Source organism: Salvelinus fontinalis, chromosome 18 (assembly GCF_029448725.1).
Source record: "Salvelinus fontinalis isolate EN_2023a chromosome 18, ASM2944872v1, whole genome shotgun sequence".
Classification (NCBI taxonomy): Eukaryota; Metazoa; Chordata; class Actinopteri; order Salmoniformes; family Salmonidae; genus Salvelinus; species Salvelinus fontinalis.
This window is the reverse complement of record NC_074682.1, coordinates 10691793-10715271: the sequence shown is the minus strand read 5'-3', so window position 1 is coordinate 10715271 and position 23479 is coordinate 10691793. Positions and strand designations below refer to the sequence as shown.

Sequence of the window (23479 nt, the reverse complement as noted above, 5' to 3'; positions counted from 1 at the left end):
TATCCTGCAATAGATGGGGTTCAATTGGTAACATCCATTTTTGTCTTCTTCAAATGCCTCTTAATAATCTAAAAGTAACTGAATGTAATCATATTACATTACCGAGTTTGTGTAACCCAAATGTTATGTTACTGATTACAATTTTGGACAGGTAACTGGTAACTGATTACCTCTCACAAACAAAGAGTAAAATAAAAATTCTACATGAGTGTTAGTGACCTGAAGGAAATATAATGAATCTTTAATAACAGAGGATTTTCAGTTGAAAGAATGAGAGAAATATAATTTGTTTACCACTCTTGGGGCGGGGGTAACTTAAGAGGAACAGGAAATTATGATTCATCACGGAATGTTAACGCAGACATGGTACAGCTGAACTACACCACATCAAACATCGATATAAACTGTAGATATAAGTGAGATTTCATCACCGTAGTAGCTTCCATATAGTTTTACACCCTCTCTCTACAGGTTGACAGACAGGCGTTATTTTTTCTATTGGGAGAGTGATATGATGATCCCGTCTAGATTCTGGGTGCTCATCTATTTGTGTGCTTTTATTTGTAATGGATTTTTAAATCCTGTGGAGGCTTATACATGCAAAATAGGTAAAGTATGTTCATGAATATTAAGGGCTATTGTGGAGCTTCTCTATGTTTTGCTGGGAATCATACTCTACCATGCGATGCGGATGAGTGTAGACGCAGACTTATCTTGAATGTTTTTTCTTTACCATTGATACTATTAAGGTTACTTCTAATTTGTTGACACTTATAATGAAATAATGACTCTGTTCGATATGAGGAACAATTCCAGTACAATGACAATAATGTGAATGATATTATCAAGGTGAGAGGAAAAGTAGAGGAAACAAGGGACAGTGTGAACCGTGCCCCGACGAGGCCTTCCAGGCAGTACCAAATGAATCTCAGAAATGTCAACCCTGCAACTCCTGCAATGAGAGTAAGTCATGATTATGCAATAAGGAGTTATAATCAGTACGAATACATTATGTAAACAATAACCTGTTGATGTGTAAATCATGACAGAAGAGGACATCTTTCAAAATGTATAATGATCCCACAACAAATCTTGAGTTGAATCTAAATAGCCATAAAATATGCCAGTGTAACCCACAGACGATGTGATTGTTTCTATGCAGGTTCTGGGAGTGAGGTAATATCAAAGTGCACAAAGACTTCTAATGCTATATGTCAGTGTCGTGGAGGATTCACTAACAGTGTCAAAGACTCTACGATATGCAAGTGTCCCGTGGGTTCTGGGTTGGATAAATCAGGTAAAGTGGAATCACATAATACTGATGCTTTTCAGTGGATTGATGAGTACACATCTGTAAATAACTGGCATGCTGCCTAATTTCTTTATTCAGGTATAATAAGCAAATGCCGTGAATGTGAGCATGGATTCTTTACCACCGACAAGGACTCTACATGTGCGAAATGGCGAGAGTATGTAGAAAAACTTACAAGCATTTGTCCGATTTTTGCAATTTGCTGATGTATCAAGCAGTCTCCTTACATTTACAATATAATGTTGGACTTTTTGTCATACTCTGCAATTGATTTGGAATCATTTTAACTGTAGTTTGACTCGTGTCTGTGTCTTAGATGTAGTGGTGGAGTGACGACTTCAGGCACTACGATGGCAGATGTAATCTGTAATGAAGAGTCAGAGTCAGACGGGAAGACCCTCCCCTCAATGCAGCCCACTTCCCCCTCTGGCTCTATCCAGACTGTATCTAAGTCCTTGATCCAGAACCAGAGCCAAGGGTCATCTCGTCATCCCGATGTCCCCACTGTAACACCAGCCCCCAAGTCCTCAACGGCAGACTATGGCCATGGTTGCACGCTGTTCTTGACTCTAGGGCATGACATTATACATCCATGTAAAACATTGTGCTACAGTGGATAGTTGTATGGCTTTGTATGACTAATGTCTTATTTCTGTATTCCAGTAATGCTACTCATTGGAATCGTCCTGCTGCTTACTTTTCTACTTACCGCTGTGACCTGCAACCTGGTCATCCTTCCTTGCATCAAGAACTACAAGAACCCGAGTGTCAAAGCAGGTATGCGCTACTGTTAGTGAAACGCAAAGTCACAAAATGACTATGAGAAGTGTTATTTCGGTTTCTTTGGCTATTACGTGTGTTGTCGTTTGAGTTTAATAGGCTCTTAAATCTGGAATGTCGTCTGTGTATATTTTGTGCGTTGTTTGGTTTGGGGATTCTAACTCTATCATTCTGCCCCAGCCCAGGACTCAATGTGCCGGAGGCCAGTTGAAGAAAGTGGGGACAACAGTCTCTCTTCCCTGGTGAAAACACCAAGCTTGGGGGAGCCATGATGGAAAAACCTGGTTATCTGTCTGTCGAAATGCTGCAATTATTCTCAATGTTACTCAGAATAAATGTATTTTAAACCAGAAAACACTTCAAACACCTGTTTGAAAATTAACAAATATGGTCAATATTTGATTCCCATGTAATCTGTTATTATGGAAAAGCATGTTAGGTAAGTCTATTACTTTGCCTTGCCTCCTTAGCAACAAGATGGTTGTTATTTGCTGCTCTGGGAGATCCGCATGATGTTATTTTCACAAATGGGCTACTGACAAACTTCTGAGAAATAGACCTACTACTTCCTTCCTGTGTCTGGTTAAGATTTAGAAGAAAGATAATGTGACAACATTGCCAGTCTGGCAAAATAATGTGAAATATTGTACAATGTGTATTGTGTTAAATTTGGTTGTCGTTTATGTTTTGCAAATAAAACCTTTGAACATTTGACATGATCTTAATGCCAATTTGCCCATTCTTAAAAGTGAATCCATTTGCATGAGCTATGACTCAGCAAGAACAGAAGTATCAGGATATATAGAAAGTACATAAAGACAGAGATACTGACGCTGGGTCGGGGCTTCCCCCTGTGGATAGGCTATACGTCTGCCTCTTTTTTTCCGTGAGAGAGATTCTTCCACTCAGTCTATATGACTTCCACTCACGTTTTCGATAGAAGCCATCAAGTCAGACACAGAATCTGCTACCGTGAAAGACATCTTATGTTGTTGATCACATGTTCTGATACTTCAGCTCACAATTTCCCCTAATGCAGAGGTGTTCACTCTAACGTTTCGGTGGAAACAAAAGGTTCCATTAGTCTTTTCTTCACAACAACATCTCTTTTCACATATTTCAGCAATGTTCATTAACGTGGTTGTAGTAGAGATGTAGCCTAGTTTTACAAAATAAAGGGATATTGTGTGTATAATAGAGGATGGAAAATGAGTGTTAGGTGATAAAAAAAACACATTTTAATCCACATCAGTCTCTAATAAGATTTGGGGTTGAGTTTATTTTCTTTCTTTTTTTTAGCCTTAGCCCTTTTTTAAAATGCATTCAGCATTAGTAACGTGTCAGATGGGTGACTGCTATGTACCATGACTAGTTTTAGGTTTATGACAGTAGGTGCCAAGGATATATGATGATGAAGCATGAATCTTGATTAATTATACAGTGCCAGTCAAAGTTTGGACACACCTACTCATTCAAGGGTTTTTCTTTATTTTGTACTATTTTCTACATTGTAGAATAATAGTGAAGACATCAAAACTAGGAAATAACACATATGGAATCATGTAGTAACCCAAAAAAGTGTTAAACAAATCAAAATATTTTTTAGATTTGAGATTCTTCAAAGTAGCCACCCTTTGCCTTGATGACAGCTTTGTACACTCTTGGCATTATCTCAACCAGCTTCATGAGGTAGTCACCTGGAATGCATTTCAATTAACAGTTGTGCCTTGTTAAAAGTTAATTTGTGGAATTTATTTTGTTCTTAACGCGTTTGAGCCAATCAGTTGTGTTTTGACAAGGTAGGGGTGGTATACAAAAGATAGCACTATTTGGTAAAATAGGCCTACCAAGTCCATATTATGGCAAGAACAGCTCAAATAAGCAGAGAGAAACAACAGTCCATCATTACGTTAAGACATTGAACTTGATGTGCACACTCAAGAAAAACAAAGCATGCGTGCGTGACACTGTCTGTCTTAAGTGGTATTAACACAGATCTGCCAGAGCTAATCACTAGATATTCACACTCACTGGCACACTTCGGCTATTTTAGGTGACAGCACACACACACACACGCACACGCACACGCACACACCCCATGCAATAATGGTCTATATTTGGGTCGAGTGAAAACATTGCTACACTGAACAAGTATAAGATATTACAGTTGAATGTCTCTCTAAGGACTTGGGCTAATTTATTCATATTTATTCATAAAACACCCAAAAATGTAACGTTTGTATTTAAAAAACAATTGTTGCGATAGAATGAAAGCATACCAGGAAGTAACTTCAGTAAATCAAATCAAATGGTATTTGTCACATACACATGGCTAGCAGATGTTACAGTTTTTTTCAATTGTTTAAGCACAATTTTGAAAACAGGGCCCGGTTTGTCAAAACACTACACACAATTAGCACAACCCTACACCAAAGTAGCACAACACTTCAGGTCATTTGCAAAATGGAACACTTTTGTCAAAACTATACACGACTTCATAAAAATAATATTTTGTTACCATACGAAACACACACATTTCATATGACTTCAATCTTTTTGAACCAGTTACACACTGCAGTTGCTAACCTAAAACACTTTTAGCAAGTCTAATTGTCAGTGATTAGAGTAGTGTAAATGAAGTACACAGAGAAAGTGCAACTATACAAACACTACACAAGACCAACGCTGCAGACTGAGGAAAATATCATTTATTTCTCTCCATATACCCAAATCAGTCAACATGGAGAATCACAACAAAACATGTCCCAGTTTTCATGCTACACTACTACAGTAGTGTGCATAACACTGTTAGCTCAGCAAACAACAGACAAACTTAAAATACTGTATCGAGTACAGGTTACAATTACAGTAAATAACAACAACAACAAACATAAAAAAACAATCAGAAAAAAACAGACAATATTGTACAGAAAAGACTACAGTAAACATACTATACATTATCTCTTCGCCTAGCTGGATCTGGCCAGAGAATTTCATCAACATCACAAGCAATTTCATCATTAGCAAGACAACGCGGGAAGAACCGTCTTGAATGTCGAATCCATCCTTGCACAGCTGCGCCGTCGACTTGGTTACAGGCGTCCTCCATGGCCTGAATGAGGGGTACCTGAGCCTGGGGCTGGAGATCGTAAACCTTCCACCGCCATGCAGGGAAAGACTCTTCGATAGGGTTTAGAAACAGAGTATGGTGGAAGGTATAGTACGGTCAACTGTGGATGGTGTTGAAACCAGTTCTGGACCAAAGCAGAGCGGTGGAATGACACATTGTCCCAGAAGACCGTGTATTGCATCTGGTGCATTTCATTACCTACTGTGACAATGTGGTGTAATCGGTCCAAAAATGCAAGAATGTGAGGTGTGTTGTAAGGGCCCATTTTGGCATGACGGAGGACAACCCCATGCTGTGAAAGGGCAGCGCAAAGGGTGATGTTATCCCCACGTTGCCCTGGGACATTGATTATAGCCCTGTGGCCAATGATATTTCTGCCTCGCCTTCTTGCTTTGTGAGGTTGAACCCTGCCTCATCAGTATACAGTATATGAATTCATGCAGGATTTCCTCAGCATCCATCTGCACAACTCCCTGAAATACAGTGAAAGACAAGATTGTGTAGTTCAGGATAGGTCTAGTATACAGTCAATGTAAAAAAGTCATGTGTGCAGTATGCAACATCACAGTGCTAAAGTGAACAATACAAACCTCCACATACTCATGCCGCAGCCGTTTGACCCTCTCTGAATTCCGCTCAAAAGGCACTCGATAAAGTTGTTTCATTTCAACCTGATGTCTTTTCAGGATGCGTGCCAGTGTTGACTGAGAGACATGGACATGATTGAAAATGGCATGGTCACCGATAATGTTGGCTTGTAGTTCTCTGAGCCTGATAGCATTATTGGCCAAAACCATGTCTATTATCTCTCTCTCTTGATCTTGCGTGAATATGGGCCCCCTTCCTCCTTGTCGTTCCCGACCCTCAATCCTATGTAGAGAATAATACATGTAACTTACTGTACAATGTCACAGGAAGGGGTATCACAAGTGCGGATATGGTGCATACAATAAGAGGCTGATTACTGTAACTGTAGACAGATCTTCTTTTACCTGTTTTCCTGTCGAAAAGTGACATTATGACAGATGCCACTGTATATCTGCTAAGATTTGGCTGAACTCTCAGTCCAGCCTCCCTCAGCGTCAATCCGTGGTTCACAACATGGTCCACTAGTGTTGCACGAATGTCATTTGATAAGTTTGGTCCTCTTCTTTGTGCACATTCTCCTCCTGCTTCAGGTCTTCCTCGACCTCTGATTCTGCCTCTTCCTCTACCTCCTTCTCTGTGTACTCCTCATCTCACCCTCACTCTTCTTCTGACTCCTTCCATTTTGGTTGAAGGCAGGTGAACCTACCTGCTGCATTTTTATAGTGCTTAAACCTGATTGGTGTGTCTACAATTTAGCAATCATGTGTTTGTGCACCTGATGGCTGTGTTTAACAGATTGGCTCATAGGTGTGGTAATTTGACAGTCAGTGCTTTTGAATTGCAAGGAAGTGAGATCATGATATACTTCTGTGTCTGATGTATACAAGTGTGTTTAGTGTTTTGCAAATCACTGTGTGTAATGTTTTGCAAATAGTGTGAAGCTGACAATGTGCTTACAGTTGTGCAAATCTAGCCTTGTGTTTTGCTCCTTGAGTGTAAGGTTTTGCTAATTGTGGGAAAAGTTAAAGTGTAGTGTGTCAGCAATCGTAAAAAACTGTAATGCGAGTGTAGTGAAATGCTTGTGCTTCTAGTTCCGACCATTCAGTAATATCTAACAAGTAATCTAACAATTTCACAACAACTACCTTATACACACAAGTGTAAAGGAATGAATAAGAATATGTACATACAAATATATATGGATGAGTATATACCTATATATGGACAGTATATACATTTAGTATATACATTTGAGATGAGTAGTATAGGGTATGTAAACATTATATAAAGTGGCATTGTTTAAAGTGGCTAGTGATACATTTATTCATCCACTTTTTAATTATTAAAGTGGCTAGAGATTGAATCAGTATGTTGGCAGCAGCCACTCAATGTTAGTGATGGCTGTTTAACAGTCTGATGGCCTTGAGATAAAAGCTGTTTTTCAGTCTCTCGGTCCCAGCTTTGATGCACCTGTACTGACCTCGCCTTCTGGATGATAGCGGGGTGAACAGGCAGTGGCTCGGGTGGTTGTTGTCCTTGAGGATCTTTTTGTTCTTCCTGTGACATCGGGTGGTGTAGGTGTCCTGGAGAGCAGGTAGTTTGTGCAGACCTCACTACCCTCTGGAGAGCCTTACGGTTGTGGACAGAGCAGTTGCCGTACCAGGCGGTGATACAGCCCGACAGGATGCTCTCGATTGTGCATCTGTAAAAGTTTTTAAGTGTTTTTGGTGACAAGCCAAATTTCTTCAGCCTCCTGAGGTTGAAGAGGCACTGCTGTGCCTTCTTCACCACACTGTCTATGTGGGTGGACCATTTCAGTTTGTCCGTGATGTGTACGCTGAGGAACTTAAAACTTTCCACCTTCTCCACTACTGTCCTGTTGATGTGGATAGGGGGGTGCACCCTCTGCTGTTTCCTGAAGTCCACAATCATCTCCTTTGTTTTGTTGATGTTGAGTGTGAGGTTATTTTCCTGACACCACACTCCGATGGCCCTCACCTCCTCCCTGTAGGCCGTCTCGTCGTTGTTGGTAATCAAGCCTACCACTGTAGTGTCGTCTGCAAACTTGATGAATGAGTTGGAGGCGTGCATGGCCACGCAGTTATTGGTGAACAGGGAGTACAGGAGACGGCTGAGAACGCACCCCTGTGGGGCCCCAGTGTTGAGGATCAGCGGGGTGGAGATGTTGTTTCCTACCCTCACCACCTGGGGGCGGCCCGTCAGGAAGTCCAGGACCCAGGGCGGGGTCGAGACCCAGGGTCTCGAGCTTAATGACGAGTCTGGAGGGTACAATGGTGTTAAATGCTGAGCTGTAGTCGATGAGCAGCATTCTTACATAGGTAGTTGATCTAAAGCAGGTAGCCTAGTGGTTAGATAGCTGGGCCAGTAACCGAAAGGTTGCTGGATTGGATCCCTGAGCTGATAAGGTAAAAAGCTGTTGTTCTGCCCGAGAGCAAGGCAGTTAACAAGAATTTAAGCTTTTTGCCAACATCAGATATGTCTGTCTGGGGATATGTTCTTGTTACGTACAACCTCATGCTAATCGCATTAGCCTACGTTAGCTCAACCGTTCCGTGGATGGGACACTGATCCTGAAGAAGTTGACCCACTGTTCCCTAGGCGCCGATGTGGATTTCGATTATGGTAGCCCCCCGCACCTCTCTGATTCAGAGGGGTTGGGTTAAATGCGGAAGACACATTTCAGTTGAATGCATTCAGTTGTAGAACTGACTAGATGTCCCCCTTTCCCTAAAGGCTAATGAGCCACATACTGTACTGTAGGCAAAAAGCAGACACACTAATAGAGCTATAAATAGCGCCTTAAGAGCATATTAGCATTGGACTGAGACACTCATGGCTCATCTGTCCTCCGTAGCTCAGTCGGTAGAGCTTTGGTGCTTGCAATGCCAGGAAAGTGGGTTAGATTCCTGGGACCATGTAAAATGTATGCACCCGTGACTGTAAGTCGCTTTGGATAAAAAGGCATCTGCTAAATGGCAACATATATACTGAACAAAAATATAAACGCAGTATGAAACATTTTAAAAGATTTTGCTGTTACTGTTCATATAAGGAAATCAGTCAACTGAAATGAATTCATTAGGCCCTAATCTATGGATTTCAGATGACCCTAATCTATGGATTTCAGATAAGGGTCTTACCTTAATTCCTGATAGTATGAACGAGCCATGACTGACCCTGCAGACTTGGACCAGCTCCGCAATGCCATCTCCTCCCAAGGAGGCCTCATTTGTAGACACGAGGAGATGCTTCGTGGTCTGATGAAAGGGTTCCAGGACGTGGCTGAACGTCACGGCCAAGCATTGGACGCTTTGCTGGAGCAATTCCTTGGGCAGCCTACCATGACGATAATCTCCCAGCCCCTCAGTAACTTGACTGGTGCAGAGCCGTTACCCCGGTTTCCCAGGTTACCCCGCTTACCTCCCCCGGAGCGCTATGATGGAGATTCCAGAACCTGCCGGGCCTTTCTCTCCCAGTGCTCCCTCGTTTTCGAGCTGCAGCCTTCTTCGTTCCCCTCGAACCACTCGAAGATATCGTACATTATTACGCTGATGTCCGGGAGGGCACTCGCCAAGGACACGGCGGAGTGGGAGCAAGAATCCGCCCTCTGCCTCAATCTGGAGGTGTTTGTGTCCGGGAGAGAGGCTGCCCGGAAGTTACTCCAGCTTTGGCAGTGTTCCCTCAGTGTGACAGACTATATGGTGGAGTTCTGCACGCTGGCTGCGGAGGGTACCTGGAACCCGGAAGCGCTGTTCGACACGTTCCTGCACAGATTATCAGTGGGGGTAAAGGACGAGCTTGCAGCCCGGGAACTACCGACGGATCTTTACTCACAATTTGCCTTAGATATCCGAATTGATGGACGGTTATGGGAACGTAAGGATCCCACCTTGCATCTGATGGACTCCGGAAGTCCCCGAGGGAGTCCCCAAGGGGGATCCAAGCCTACCCGAGGTCCGCCAAGAGCCTCCGAAGACTGCCAAGTTGCCTCTTGCAGATACAGCCAGGGCTAGGCTGCCTCCAGCCGACCGTGTACGCAGACTGAACACCCAGAGTTGTCTGCATTGCGGTACTTTCGATCATTTTGTGTCTATCTGTCCCTTCGAAAGACCCAGCTCATTCGTTGGAGTGAGTACTCTGGTGGGTCTTAGAAGATTGTTCTTCTCCTCTTACTCGTCCCCCCCCTCCTTGCCACCCTGCTGTGGGGCGACCAGTCCAAGTCTCTCCAGGTACTCATCAACTCGGGGGCCGACGTGAGTCTCATGGACGTTGCCCTGGTGTCCGAGCTGGGCATCCCCACTCAACCCCTCTCCATTCCCATGGGTGTTTGAGCGCTGGACAGGTGCTCTATAGGCCGGGTCACCGACCAGACCACCCCGCCTATGTGTGTCGGAACCACAGCGAGACGATCCAATTCCTGCTGGTTGAATCTCTACAGGTTCCCGTGGTATTGGGATTCTCTTGGCTCCAGTGACACAATCCCTCCATTGACTGGGCTACTGGTGCCATCATGGGCTGGAGCCTGTCCTGCTACACTCATTGCCTGAAGTCAGCTCTGCCTGCCTTGGGACGTCTTCCTGGGGGCTTTGAAATTGCCCCGGACCTCTCTGCTTGCTCTCGGGAGTACCAGGACCACCGGGAGGGGTTCAATAAGGCCCAGACCACTTCGCTTCCGCAGCACTGACCCGTATCCAAGAAGGTCAAGCCTGACGTGCTGGCACGCCGCTATAGTGTCGCGGCTACTACCCCAGAAGCCGAGACCTTTTCCTCCCGCTCCAAGATCATTAGCCCTTCTGCTGTTCGTCCTCTGTTGCCCTGTACCCTACGTATTTTTCCTACCTTTTCTGGGTCTAGAGTTAAAACTATGTCTGACTGCCCCCTGTCTCCTGTTTCCAGGCCCACCCCTCTCCCTCGTCTCATCACCGACCGGCGTACATGGTGAGACGCCTCCTGAAGGTTCGACCTTAAGTTTGCTCATCTTGCCAATGAAAAAGTAATTAAAGTAGTTGGTAATATCAGTGGGTTTCACAATGAATGAGCCATCTTATTCAACGAATGATGGTGCAGAGTTTGCCTTTTTTCCCAAAATGTCATTTAAGGTGCGCCAAAGCTTTTTACTATCATTCTTTATATCGTTTATTTTTGTTTCATAGTATAGTTTTTTTCCATTTTAGTCACGTGATTTCTTAATTTGCAGTACATTTTCCAATTGATTGGGCTGACAGGATTATTTGCCATACCTTTTGCCTCATACCTCGCGACCATACCATTTTCCAATTCCTCATCAATCCAAGGGGATTTAACAGTTTTTAACAGTCATTTTCTTAATGGGTGTATATTTATTAGTAACTGTAATAAGCAATTTCATGTGTCATGTGCAGCATCTGGTTGCTCCTCATTACACAACACAGACCAGCAAATATTATTTACATCATAAGAATCACTACAAATGAAACGGTGGTCCTCCTCCTCTTCAACCGAAAAGGAGGAGTAGTGATGGAACCAAGGCGCAGCGGGTTGTGAACACATAATTTATTTAAAGACAAGACGAAAAAACACGAACTTCACTATAACTAACAAAACAACAAACGGAATAGACAGACCTGGACGACGAACTTACATTAAACACGAAGAACGCACGAACAGGGAAAATAGACTACACAAAATGACGATGTACAAAAACAAACCGAACAGTCCCGTATGGTGCGACAAACACTGACACAGGAGACAACCACCCACAACGAACACTGTGAAACAACCTACCTAAATATGACTCTCAATTAGAGGAACCCCAAACACCTGCCTCTAATTAAGAGCCATACCAGGCAACCCTAAACCAACATAGAAACAGACAACATAGAATGCCCACCCAAACTCACGTCCTGACCAACTAGCACATACAACAAACTAACAGAAATAGGTCAGGAACGTGACAACAAAACGTAATGTATGACCTCTTATACACTTTATTAGGGACAGCCTTTGAAACTTTCCTAGATATGGCTACTATATTGTGATCACTACATCCTATGGATTTGGATACATCTTCGAAGCAAATTTCTGCAGCGTTAGTAAAGATATGATTGATACATGTTGATTTCATTCCTGTGCTATTTGTAACAACCCTGGTAGGTTTACTGACAACCTGAAGCAGGTTGCAGGCACTGGTTACAGTTTGACGTTTTTTCTTGAGTGGGCAGCTTGATGAAAGCCAGTCAATATTTTAATCACCAAGAAAATATACTTCTCTGTTTATCACATACATTATTAAGCATTTCACACATATTATCCAGATACTGACTGTGGTGCCTTTGAGCAAGGCACTTTATCCCTACGTGCCCATGAGTGCCCAGCCTGTGATTTGTGTGATGTGTGTCAGAACTGCAAACAAAAATCACTGAAGCTGGAGACTCATATCTCCCTCACTAGCTTTAAGCACCAGCTGTCAGAGCAGCTCACAGATCACTGCACCTGTACATAGCCCATCGTAAATAGCCCATCCAACTACCTTATCCCCATACTGTATTTATTTATTTATCTTGCTCCTTTGCACCCCAGTGTCTCTAGTCGCACATTCATCTTCTGCACAACTATCACTCCAGTGTTTAATTACTATATTGTAATTACTTCGCCACTATGGCCTATTTATTGCCTTACCTCCCTTATCTTACCTCTTTTGCACACACTGTGTATAGATATTTTCTACTGTATTATTGACTGTATGTTTGTTTGTTCCATGTGTAACTCTGTGTTGTTGTATGTGTCGAACTGCTTTGCTTTATCTTGGCCAGGTCGCAGTTGTAAATGAGAACTTGTTCTCAACTAGCCTACCTGGTTAAATAAAGGTGAAATAAAAAATAAATAAAATAAGAAGTTTGGTCACTGTGACAGAATATCTATGCAAATGAACAGTAAAGCAAGTATGGTAAAATGAAGGCCAGACTATCTATGGTAGCTGTGCATGTAATGTATCCAGTCCCAAAGTGGCTGCCTGATTCTAAGAGGCTCTGGTGAAGTTAAGTCTTTAACGTTTCCAGGATCGGACCCTTTTTTCAATTTTTGCCTAAAATGACATACCCAAATCTAACTGCCTGTAGCTCAGGACCTGAAGCAAGGAAATGCATATTCTTGATACCATTTGAAAATAAACACTTTGAAGTTTGTGGAATGTGAAATGAATGTAGGAGAATATAACTCATTAGATCTGGTTAAAGATATTACAAAGAAAAACAGTCCCGTGTGGCTCAGTTGGTAGAGCATGGCGCTTGCAACGCCAGGGTTGTGGGTTCATTCCCCACGGGGGGACCAGGATGAATATGTATGAAATTTCCAATTTGTAAGTCGCTCTGGATAAGAGCGTCTGCTAAATGACGTAAATGTAAAAAAAAAACATAAGTTTTTTTTTTTTTTTTTTTCCCATCATCTTAGAAATGCAAGAGAAAGGTTACAATGTACTATACCAGGTTAGGCGCAATCGATCCTGTAGAGGTTTTAAGGTTGTACTATTGGTTATCAATGACAATGTGGAAGAGGGAAGATGCTGTTTTACACAGGTTCAATGAAAATCAGTGTTTCATCTCCGCGAAGCTCTGTCCCCACTCTCAAAAGGAATTTCTCAGTTTTACTTACCTCAAACTTTGGAATCAAAGAGGCCAGGTTCCACTCATTCAGCGTATCTTTATTTTTTTCTTCATATTATGTTTTTTTTTTTTTTAAGTAGTAAAAAAAAATAAAAAAAATAATTGAATATCCGAAACATAAAATATACTTGCAGTGAAGCCGCTCAACAACTACACCATACCAGTCATCCAACAGACTCCCATTCAGAGAAACACAGAGAAGCATCCGGGGTCAATGCCCTGCTCAAGGGCACGCTGACAGATCTCCCACCAGGCCAAAAAATGTGACCCCGAACCCTTCAAGATCCCCCCCACAGTTCCCCATTAGGAGTCCCTCAACCATTTGAGACCCTCCCACAGTCCCCCCCAAGAAGAAAATCTTAAAATACAATGAATTCCATTCCCCACCCCCAAGAAACCCCCCAATGTACCAATAACCAAGAGAATGAACTAAAGAGAAAAAAGAAAAAGACAGAAGAAAATAGCAAACAACAATGCAATTATATATATTTTTTAAACAAAGGACATCAAGGACAACTAAAATCATAACAGCAAAGCCAACTGTATATGTTTGTGTCCATGTCTGGCACTATTACATGTATGTGTGTGTTCTTGTATGCGTTTATTTTAATGAGAGCGTGTGTATATGCATGTGTACAAACACCTGCACGGCATCAGCCTCAGGCAAACTGGCATTAGTTGTAAAAACACTGCCCCTCAGTGTCATTCAAACATAACTTTTATTATGTTTTATATTGACTTTTTAAAAAACTTTCATCTTTGAGCATCATTCTATCTCCCGCACAGCAACTCCAATTCCACATCCCGACCCTCAGCTTCCCTCAGCCCATCCTATCTATGTCTGCTGGCCACCCACTAGCTTCTACACAACACATATCTTTCAACTATACTGTGATGTTTAACGTACAATTTCAATCTATCTAATCGAATAAAGTCCACGGATTGCGAGTTGAAGATAAATCATTTTACTAAGAGTATTAGTATATTTGTAAATGGCTGACCCGGTCTCTCCAGATCTCCTAACAGTACTATTTCTAGGGTCAATTTTAGATCAATCCAATTTAGATTTTCAGCCATTCCTGAACCTGAGACCAGAAACGGGCTACCTGAGGCCAACACCAAAATAAATGGTCTATTGATTCTGTATCCTCACAACAAAATCTGCAGAGGTTTGATGATTTATGCCCCAAATATTCAACATTTTGTTTGTTGGTAAGAATTCTATATAATAATTTTTGCTAAAAGCACAAAGTCTTGAATCTTGAGTTGTTTTATACAGTATATCAACTCATACACCCTGCACCATGGAATCGGTACATCAAAAATCTCTTCCCAACTATTTTGCAGTCTGTATGCCACAGTTGTCAACATCCTGGTCCTCAAATGAAACTGGTAATTCTTCCTATTTATGCTATTTGTATTCCTCCACTGGTTTTGATCCTTTATATTGGGGAGACAGACTAGTTCCCTTCCTCCCACTGCCACCTGCCTCCTCCATTTTTGGGGTAATGCTGTAATCAATTGGTTGTACTATTGGATTGAGCAGACCTTCCCGTACAATTCTGATAATTCCATGAAGGACATAACTCTACCATTCCAAGTTACAATATCATTTAAGAACAAAATACAATTTTCAAACATTTTCCCATAAATACAGGTATTTTATCAACCAGCACATTTTCAGCCAAAATATTTGTTGTAATACTTATTCTATCTTTCAGGGCGATGAAATTGAAACTGTAGCCAGCTCTGCAATGCTTGTTTGAAAAAGAGAGATACTTTGAAAAAAGTATAATTTTCAATTAATCGAAAATGAGACATGGCAATCTGCACAAAGGCAAAAGGGCCATTTTTAAACAATGGATGAGCTTTTCTTGGTAATCTACTTGATAACCATTTAGGGTTCAAGTAAAACTTTTGAAAAAGTGAAGCTTTTAGAGAGAGGTGTAGTGCTTTTATATTTAATAATCTCAACCCACCCAATTCATATTCATTATATAGATAGGCACGTTTTATTTTGTCTGGTTTAGCGTCCCAGATAAAGCTAAATATTTTTTGCTCATTTGATTTGAAAAACTACTAATCAGGAGTAGGCAGCGCCAAGAGTAAGTGAGTAAACTGAGATATGACTAAGGAGTTAATCAGGGCAATTTTTCCATAAATAGACAGGTATTTACCTCTCCATGATTGCAGGATCTTGTCTATTTTTACAAGTTTTCTGTTGAAATTCATTGTGGAGAGCTTATTTATATATTTTGTGATATGAATACCAAGTATGTCTACTTCACCATCAGCCCATTTTATAGGTAAACTGCAGGGTAATGTAAAATTATTATTTTTGAAAGATCCAATACGTAATATTGTACACTTATCATAATTAGGTTTTAGTCCAGAGAGTACAAAAAAAGTTATCTAGATCTTCAATGAGACATTGCAGGGATCTAGCTTGCGGACTTAATATAAAACTAGAGTCAATGGCATACATGGACAACTTTGTTTTTAAGCCTTGGATTTCTAATCATCTAATGTTGTTATTGGATCTGATTTTAACAGCTAGCATTTCGATGGCCATAACAAATAGATATGGTGACAGCGGACACCCTTGTTTAACTCCTCCTGACAAATCAAAAGTCTCTGAGAATTAGCTGTTATTTACTATTTTACACTTGGGATTACTGTACATTAATTTGATCCATTTGATGTTTTTTCCAGAATGAAAGGATTTAATAGTCTCAAAAAGTTCTTCCTCTGTAATTTGGCCTTTGCACTGATCTTTCTGTACATTTGTTCATTTTCTATTTTTTCTATTATTTGGAAAGAATTCCTTACCGTAATATTCATTCAGTGGGAGAGGATGAGATAGAAAAGAGAACATCTGCCTAAAATAATTAGCCTCCTCTTTTAAAATATAATTCGGAGAATCATAGATGACTCCGTCTTCAGTAACGAGTCTCTGCAAATTATTTTTGTTAGCGTTTCTGTATTAGAGATTCAGGAAGAATTCTGTGCATTTTTCTTCATATTCCATCCAGATTGCTTTATTTTGTAATAGATTACATTAGAAAGTTCTTGAATGAGTTCCTCAAGTTCTTTTTGTTTTTCCTCTAACTTATTTTGTATCTCTGTAGTATTGTTTTTATAGCTATCTAGGTGTACTATTAGTTCATAGATTTCCCTTGTTAGTCTTGTCTCTTTAGCCAGAAACTACTTTTTAATTATTGATGAATATTGAATGACCTCTGAAGGTACATTTAAAGTTATCCCAAACAATAAGGAGATTTGCTGAACCTATAATATACTGGAAAAATTCAGTTATAAATTATTTTGTCTGAGCTAAAAATAAGTTGTCCTCCAGTAAACTTTGATTAAATTTCCAATATCCCCGTCCACGTGAAAATCTAAGAGTTATGTGAATGCCAATTAGATGATGATCTTATCGCATTCTGTCTCCTATTAAAACTTTTTTAACCTTTAATGCAAGAGAGAAAGAGACAAGAAAGTAGTCAAGACGACTAGCTTGATTAAGTCTCCTCCATATATATCTCACTAGGTTGGGTTTTTTAGTCTCCAAATATCCACTATTTCTAATGTGTCCATAATATTTGTGATTTCCTTAAGGGCACGGTGATGATAGTTTGTAGAGTGACTACCTTTATGGTCCATTGAGGTACTTAACACTGTGTTATAGTCTCCTACCATAATGATTTGATCATTTGTTGCCTGTAAATTCAATTAATTTGGTATATTGGTAATGTTTTTGAAGAAGTATGGATCATCCTGATTTGGACCATTTAGATTAAGGAGCCAAATCTCTTTTCCGTCTACTTTCATATTCAAAAGGATCCACCTTCATTGAAAATCATTCCTGACTATTTGCACATTCAGATCGAAATTTTTGATAATTAATATCATCACACCTTTTGAGTTCCTTTGTCCATGACAGAAAATTATTTCACCACCCCATTCCTTTTTCCACGCAACTTCATCTGAGGATGTAGAGTGAGTTTCCTGTAAACAGTACATGTTATATTCCTTTTCTTTTAGCCATGTAAAGACTGATCTTATTTTTTTATAATCTGCTAAACCGTTTCAATTATAACTGGCTATACTTATTTCACCCCTTACCATACCTAGATAAAGAGTATCTTTACAAAGCTGTCCATTCATTGCATTTATTTACAGAAATAAAGAAATGTTAGAAACATAGCTAGCTAGCTAAACTAACCTGGTTACATCAAATTTAAGGTAATCTCTAACGTTAGCTAGCTAACAGAATTTGCATCCATTCTCCTCAACTTCACAAGTCCGAATAAAGCTGTCACTGTCAGAAACCATTGAAAACCATTGAAAACCAGTAAAGTAACACTAACTCAATTAATCACCATGCAAGCATGAGATAATCCTGCCAAATAGCTTGGTTATATTATCCCACATGGAGAACAAGTGAAATCTTGCTATGGTAACTTAGCTAGCCAGCTAACTTAGCGAACATTAGCTAATGAGTGAAACAGTGTCGGAGACAGTCCAGAAGAAGTGTCAGACAGTTACATTCCGCGACAACACTTCAGTAAGCTATCGAGCATGGTCACGATGCTAACGTTAGCTAGTTAGTTAACGTTACCACAGCCAGAGATATTAGCACAGAAAATGGCTAGCTAGCACTCAAGCTAACGTTAGCTAGCTGCCTAATTATGGTATAATAACCTATTTAACCTGAATGACCATCAAATTCATAATTTGTAACGTTTGTTACTTACTGTTTTCAGTCAGCCATAACACCCTTAGTAGGTCGAAATAACGTGAGCCGTTTTCCACTCTTCAGTCACTCAGTCGCACTAGAACTACTATACTTCCAAGTATTCTGGTGGACTTCATGTGCTGGTGGCAGGAGAAAGGCTGGGCTGGGTATCCATATGGCTGGGCTGGGTCAAATATCCATAGCCCAACCTTAATGACCCAGCACCAACAACACAACATTTCTGTATTTACAGAAAATAACCAAACTATTGACCCAATTGCTGGGTTGCAGGCATTGGGTCAATAGTTTGGTTATTTTCTGTAAATACAGAAATGTTGTGTGCTGAATGCTGTCTGTTCTAGTAGAAATTCATCCTTCCAACGTGATCTAGTCTCGTGTAAATTTCGTTATGTAGAGTGGATGTTTAACCATTTGCAACCACAGCTCACGCTGGGGTTTGCTTAATCTGACATGAATTGGGTCACATGGGCTTTATGCTGGCGAAGAGAAGGGCGTGTTTCATCCCTCTCCAACCAATGTCTGTTCACTTGGACGTGGCCACTGAGTGAGCATAACATTACTTATGAAAACAATTCTCTCATTTAGAAGGCTGAAATTACATTTAATCTTTTTGACAATAGTTTCATATTATATTATATATTATATATTACATGTGAATCTGATTACTAGAAGGTGTAGACTTTCCAAGATACAATTTATGTTGTCCTGTCATCAGTAATAATGTCCCAGACAACAACTGATCTGACATCATATTCTTTAAGTACCAACGGGCAATTTCAACTGGTTGGATTACAGAAATATTTTTCCTTCCCAACCTTCTGATGTTATTGTATTGCAAAGTCTCTCTCTGTGGTAACAAAGGATTTTCAAAAGTCAATTTTTGTAGTGGAGAGAGAAGGGGGAAAGGTATTTAGGGGGGGGGGGGGGTCATAAACCGGTGGGTGGCAGAGAGGGAAAGGGGGTTTTATGACAATCACCCAACAGGACAAAGTCATGACAGTACTGTAGCTAGCTAGCTAGATAGCTTGGTTTCTATTTTCCAACACATGTTTCTAATCCTCTTGATTGGTCATCAACAGTTATTGTTCTTGGAACTCATGTGTTCACCAGAAACGACTTCTGGTAAAGTGTTTGCCACTAGTGCCAATAAATATTGTTGTTGCCAACGGTTTGCCGCAGATTCACCACTAGTGGCAAACGTTTGTAAACTTCTAGCAACATTGTGTGGCACACTATTTAGTTTGCAGCAAATTTTCCAGAAACTTTCAAAATTCACTTTTGTAAGGGCAGTGGTCTCCCGTTCAATTACTGCTCAAGGCTAGCTGACTCTGCTTAATTCATGCATTTGCCAGCCGACAAGACTACGGAAGCCACATAATAATTTTATTTTCAAGAAACTATTCTAAACATTGGCATGAGTGGTAGTCTTTAATTAAAAGTGTTGTATTATTGGTAATAATTATACTGGTTGCGAGACCTTGACAGAAAATAACGAATTATGGGGATTAGAAAAACAGCACAGAATTGTAATGTGTGATGCACACAAAATGTATGGTCACATTTGTGTTTATGTATTGTTTCTTTGTATTGGGGAAGAATGCTTTTACTGAAATGTCAGTCCTCCAAGGTTTTGCCATTGCAATGCACTTATACTACTGTTGCCCAGTAGGGGGCAGTGAGATGTGTTCCTTTCACACTGGGACTATATGCAATCCTGCACCTGTGTGTTCTCATAATTGAGAGCAACTTTGAAAGAGAAGCCACGTTCTCCTGTTTTATCATTTATCCTGTGTTACAGGAACTATTATCTGCTGCACCAGTCCCAAAACTGGTACCTGTAACAATAGCAGTCTAGCTCTCTGGTAATGAAAACATCAAACATACAGTAAAACATCAGATATACAGTAATGTTTTCAACCAGTAAGCTTGGCAGTGAGCATTACTTGAGTCTGAAAACAATCCATCAGCTTGGCAGTGAGCATTACTTGAGTCTGAAAACAATCCATCAGCTTGGCAGTGAGCATTACTTGAGTCTGAAAATGATCCATCTCTGCAACACTGATGTTGACTGTTTCTGCATGAGATTCTATAAAAATATAATCTTACAGAAATGTGTCAAAATTCATGACAAGAGTTGCAAAGGCTAATATCACTGAAATGCTGCATCACTAGATTCATGAACATTTCTCTTGGGAGCAGCAAAGAGGGACCAGACTTTTGTTCGTGTCACTTTTGTAAATCGTTTTTGTAGATCATTCCAGTTGGATCAACATAATCAACCTGTTGTTGTACTTGGGCAATTCTACAGAAACAGAGTGACGCTGATACGTACTTTTTCACTCTAAAATGTATGCCAAGCAAAAATTAACTATTGTAAAATGTACATTTTAGTAGACACTTATCCAGAGCAATTTATAGTAGTGAGTTTATACATTTTAATACTGGTCCCCCATGGGAATCAAACCCACAACCCTGGCATTGTAAGTGCCATGCTCGACCAAGTGGGCCACACAGGACTAAGAAGTATACTTTTAACAATTGCCACTGAACATTTTACTAAAACACATTTACTTTAGGAACGGTGCAGATACAACGTTTGGTAAATGACAGTAAAATCTCCCTCCGTTTTTTATGTGACCAAGTTTTCCAAAAACTGTTAAATATCTACTCCAAATTAAGATTCAAAGTTGTCTTCAAAAAGAATGCGATGCCAGCTATGATATGACACCTTGAGTTTGAAAATCTGTTTTGGTTATTGAACTACAGTAACTGAAGTGGATCCACACCCGGTAACAGAATTACAGTTACAGAATGACATCATGGGTCCTTGATCTGTACTATCCAGAAATGCATATGAATGTCATTTCCTTCATGGTGATGTATCCTGAATAGGTACCCAAAGTAGAAACATTTTATATCCTCCTTTGCATGTTTTGATATTATTCACACTGCCTATTTTTTGAATGAGCTCGGCCCCCAAACAAGACCAAATGTGGTTGGGCCATACCAAATCTGTATCCAAGCATAGACATCCATGTTTGGACACCACAGTACAGCACAGTAGAGTACAGAAGAGCAGAGTAGAGAACAGTACAATACAGTAAAGAAAAGTAGAGTAGAGATTAGTTCAGTACAGTACAGTATAGTACAATATAGTAGAGCACAGCAAAGTACAATACAGTAGAGCACAGCACAGTACAACATAGTAAAGAAATATAGAGTATAGTATACTTCAGTACAGTACAGTAAAGTACAGTCCAGTAGAGTATATTATATTATACTGTACTCATGTGTGCTCTACTGTACTGTACTAAACTCTACTGTGCTATACTGTGCTCTACTGAAACTCTGGTTTGTGACTACTATAATTTCCCATTGTGGCCAATTCAATTACAGTCATTATGTGACAGAATTTTTGGTCACTCTGTTACTGATTTGGTAACAGAGGGATGTGTTTTAATCACTTTTAATAATTCATAAACAACATTATCAGCAAAAACACCATAAGTAATTGGTAGGTCTACCTTTACTTGTTACTTCTGTGAACGTTCATAATCCTCCTTCCTCGTGAGTGAGAGAAATGAGAGAAACGATCTTAAAGAGATGTGGGTTTTTGCTAACAGAATGACAAGACATTAGGCAATATTTCTTAAACTTACAGAAGGCAAATACATTCTCCAAAACTAAATACAAATGTTGGGTAACACTTTACTTGACACCCAGTGTCATACGGTAACACATTATGACAGTGTCATGACCCATATATTTACACCTGTTGTGACATATATTGCGTTATTTTATGGCTGATTTTGACACCTACATAAGAGTGTCAAAACACAAGTTAGTTTTTTCAAGAAGTTTCCTTTCTTTCGTAAGTTTGTTTTTAAGTCATTTGTTTTATTGTTGTAATGAATTCTTTACAGTTATGTTTTTTTCATCATATTTTAAATAACTTGTAGAAAATAATCTTTATGACTGTCACGACCGTTGTATGTTGGAATAGAGGAGGACCAAGGCGCAGCGTGAAGTGAATACATTTTCTATTTATTGAAGCGACGTAATGAAGAACACTTAAACAAAACTACAAAACAACAAACGAACGTGACGCTATAAACAAATAGTGCTGACACTAAACACTACACATAGACAACCACCCACGACATACCCAATGAATATGGCTGCCTAAATATGGTTCCCAATCAGAGACAATGATAAACAGCTGCCTCTAATTGAGAACCAATCTAGGCAGCCATAGACATACAAACACCTAGACTAGACAAAACCCCATAAACATACAAAACCCCTAGACATGACAAAAACACCTACATCCCCCATGTCACACCCTGACCTAACTAAAATAATACAGAAAACAAAGATAACTAAGGCCAGGGCGTGACAATGACACTGCCATGAAGCATTATGACCAGCATAATCATATAAGTCACGTACATGCCCTTATATCAGTCATCAGTCAAAAAGAGGGTGTCTTGTCCTGCTCCTAAAAATCTGCTCCTGCTTTCATCCCAGTCATCAGAAACAGAGCATTGGGGTGGGTGCTTGTCTGACATCCACGTGTGTCCAATTACAGTGCTAATTTAACATGGTCAATTAAAAAATTGTTGACACGTAGGCTATGTAATGGAATGTTTTGCCTCGTGTGGTAGGTTTTGTGGGTTTTGACATTCTTATGTAGATGTCATAACCAGCCATAAAATAATGCAACATAAGTCACAACAGGTCTAAATATATATGTTGTGGTAGTGTTATGACCATATTATAACAGGTTATAACACGTTATAACAAGTTAGGTCAGCTGTCATGACATATCATGTTATGACGCGGAGTGTCACATACAGTTTTACCAACTTTTTCTAGATGTTTTTTAAGACCCCTTTTCCATCTGTGTGACCAGAAATCAAAGCTTTTGCGTATTCCACATTTTTAGGATGGAAAATGTTTGAAAAACGTACCTATGACTTAATTTCCCATAAATGTACACTTTTAGCTTTCATTTGACATCAAATTTGATATGCTCCTATAAACTTAATATGGGTACCCATGGGTACTTTTACATGGAAATCACCACTTGTGAGAAACAATATACTTGAGCACGTCAAAGGTTAATTAACATGTGAGACTCCTCCACTACAGGGTAGAGTTGATCAGGCGATGTGTGATGCTGTGGGTGGTTGTGATGGCTGTAAGTGATATGTGCCCTGACTCTTGTTGGCAGAGAGGCTTCAGTAAGG

General features: G+C 40.1%; 1 protein-coding gene across 1 annotated transcript; it reads left to right on the top strand.

The window, feature by feature from the left end:
• The first annotated feature begins 372 nt into the window (after nucleotides 1-372).
• LOC129815949 (tumor necrosis factor receptor superfamily member 9-like) lies at nucleotides 373-2811 on the top strand. Its single transcript, XM_055870160.1, has 7 exons — nucleotides 373-608; nucleotides 850-963; nucleotides 1163-1297; nucleotides 1391-1469; nucleotides 1629-1861; nucleotides 1976-2089; nucleotides 2273-2811. Exons 1-7 carry the CDS (start codon nucleotides 512-514, stop codon nucleotides 2362-2364), a joined length of 864 nt encoding a protein of 287 aa, XP_055726135.1. The 5' UTR covers nucleotides 373-511; the 3' UTR covers nucleotides 2365-2811.
• The last annotated feature ends 20668 nt before the right edge of the window (nucleotides 2812-23479 follow it).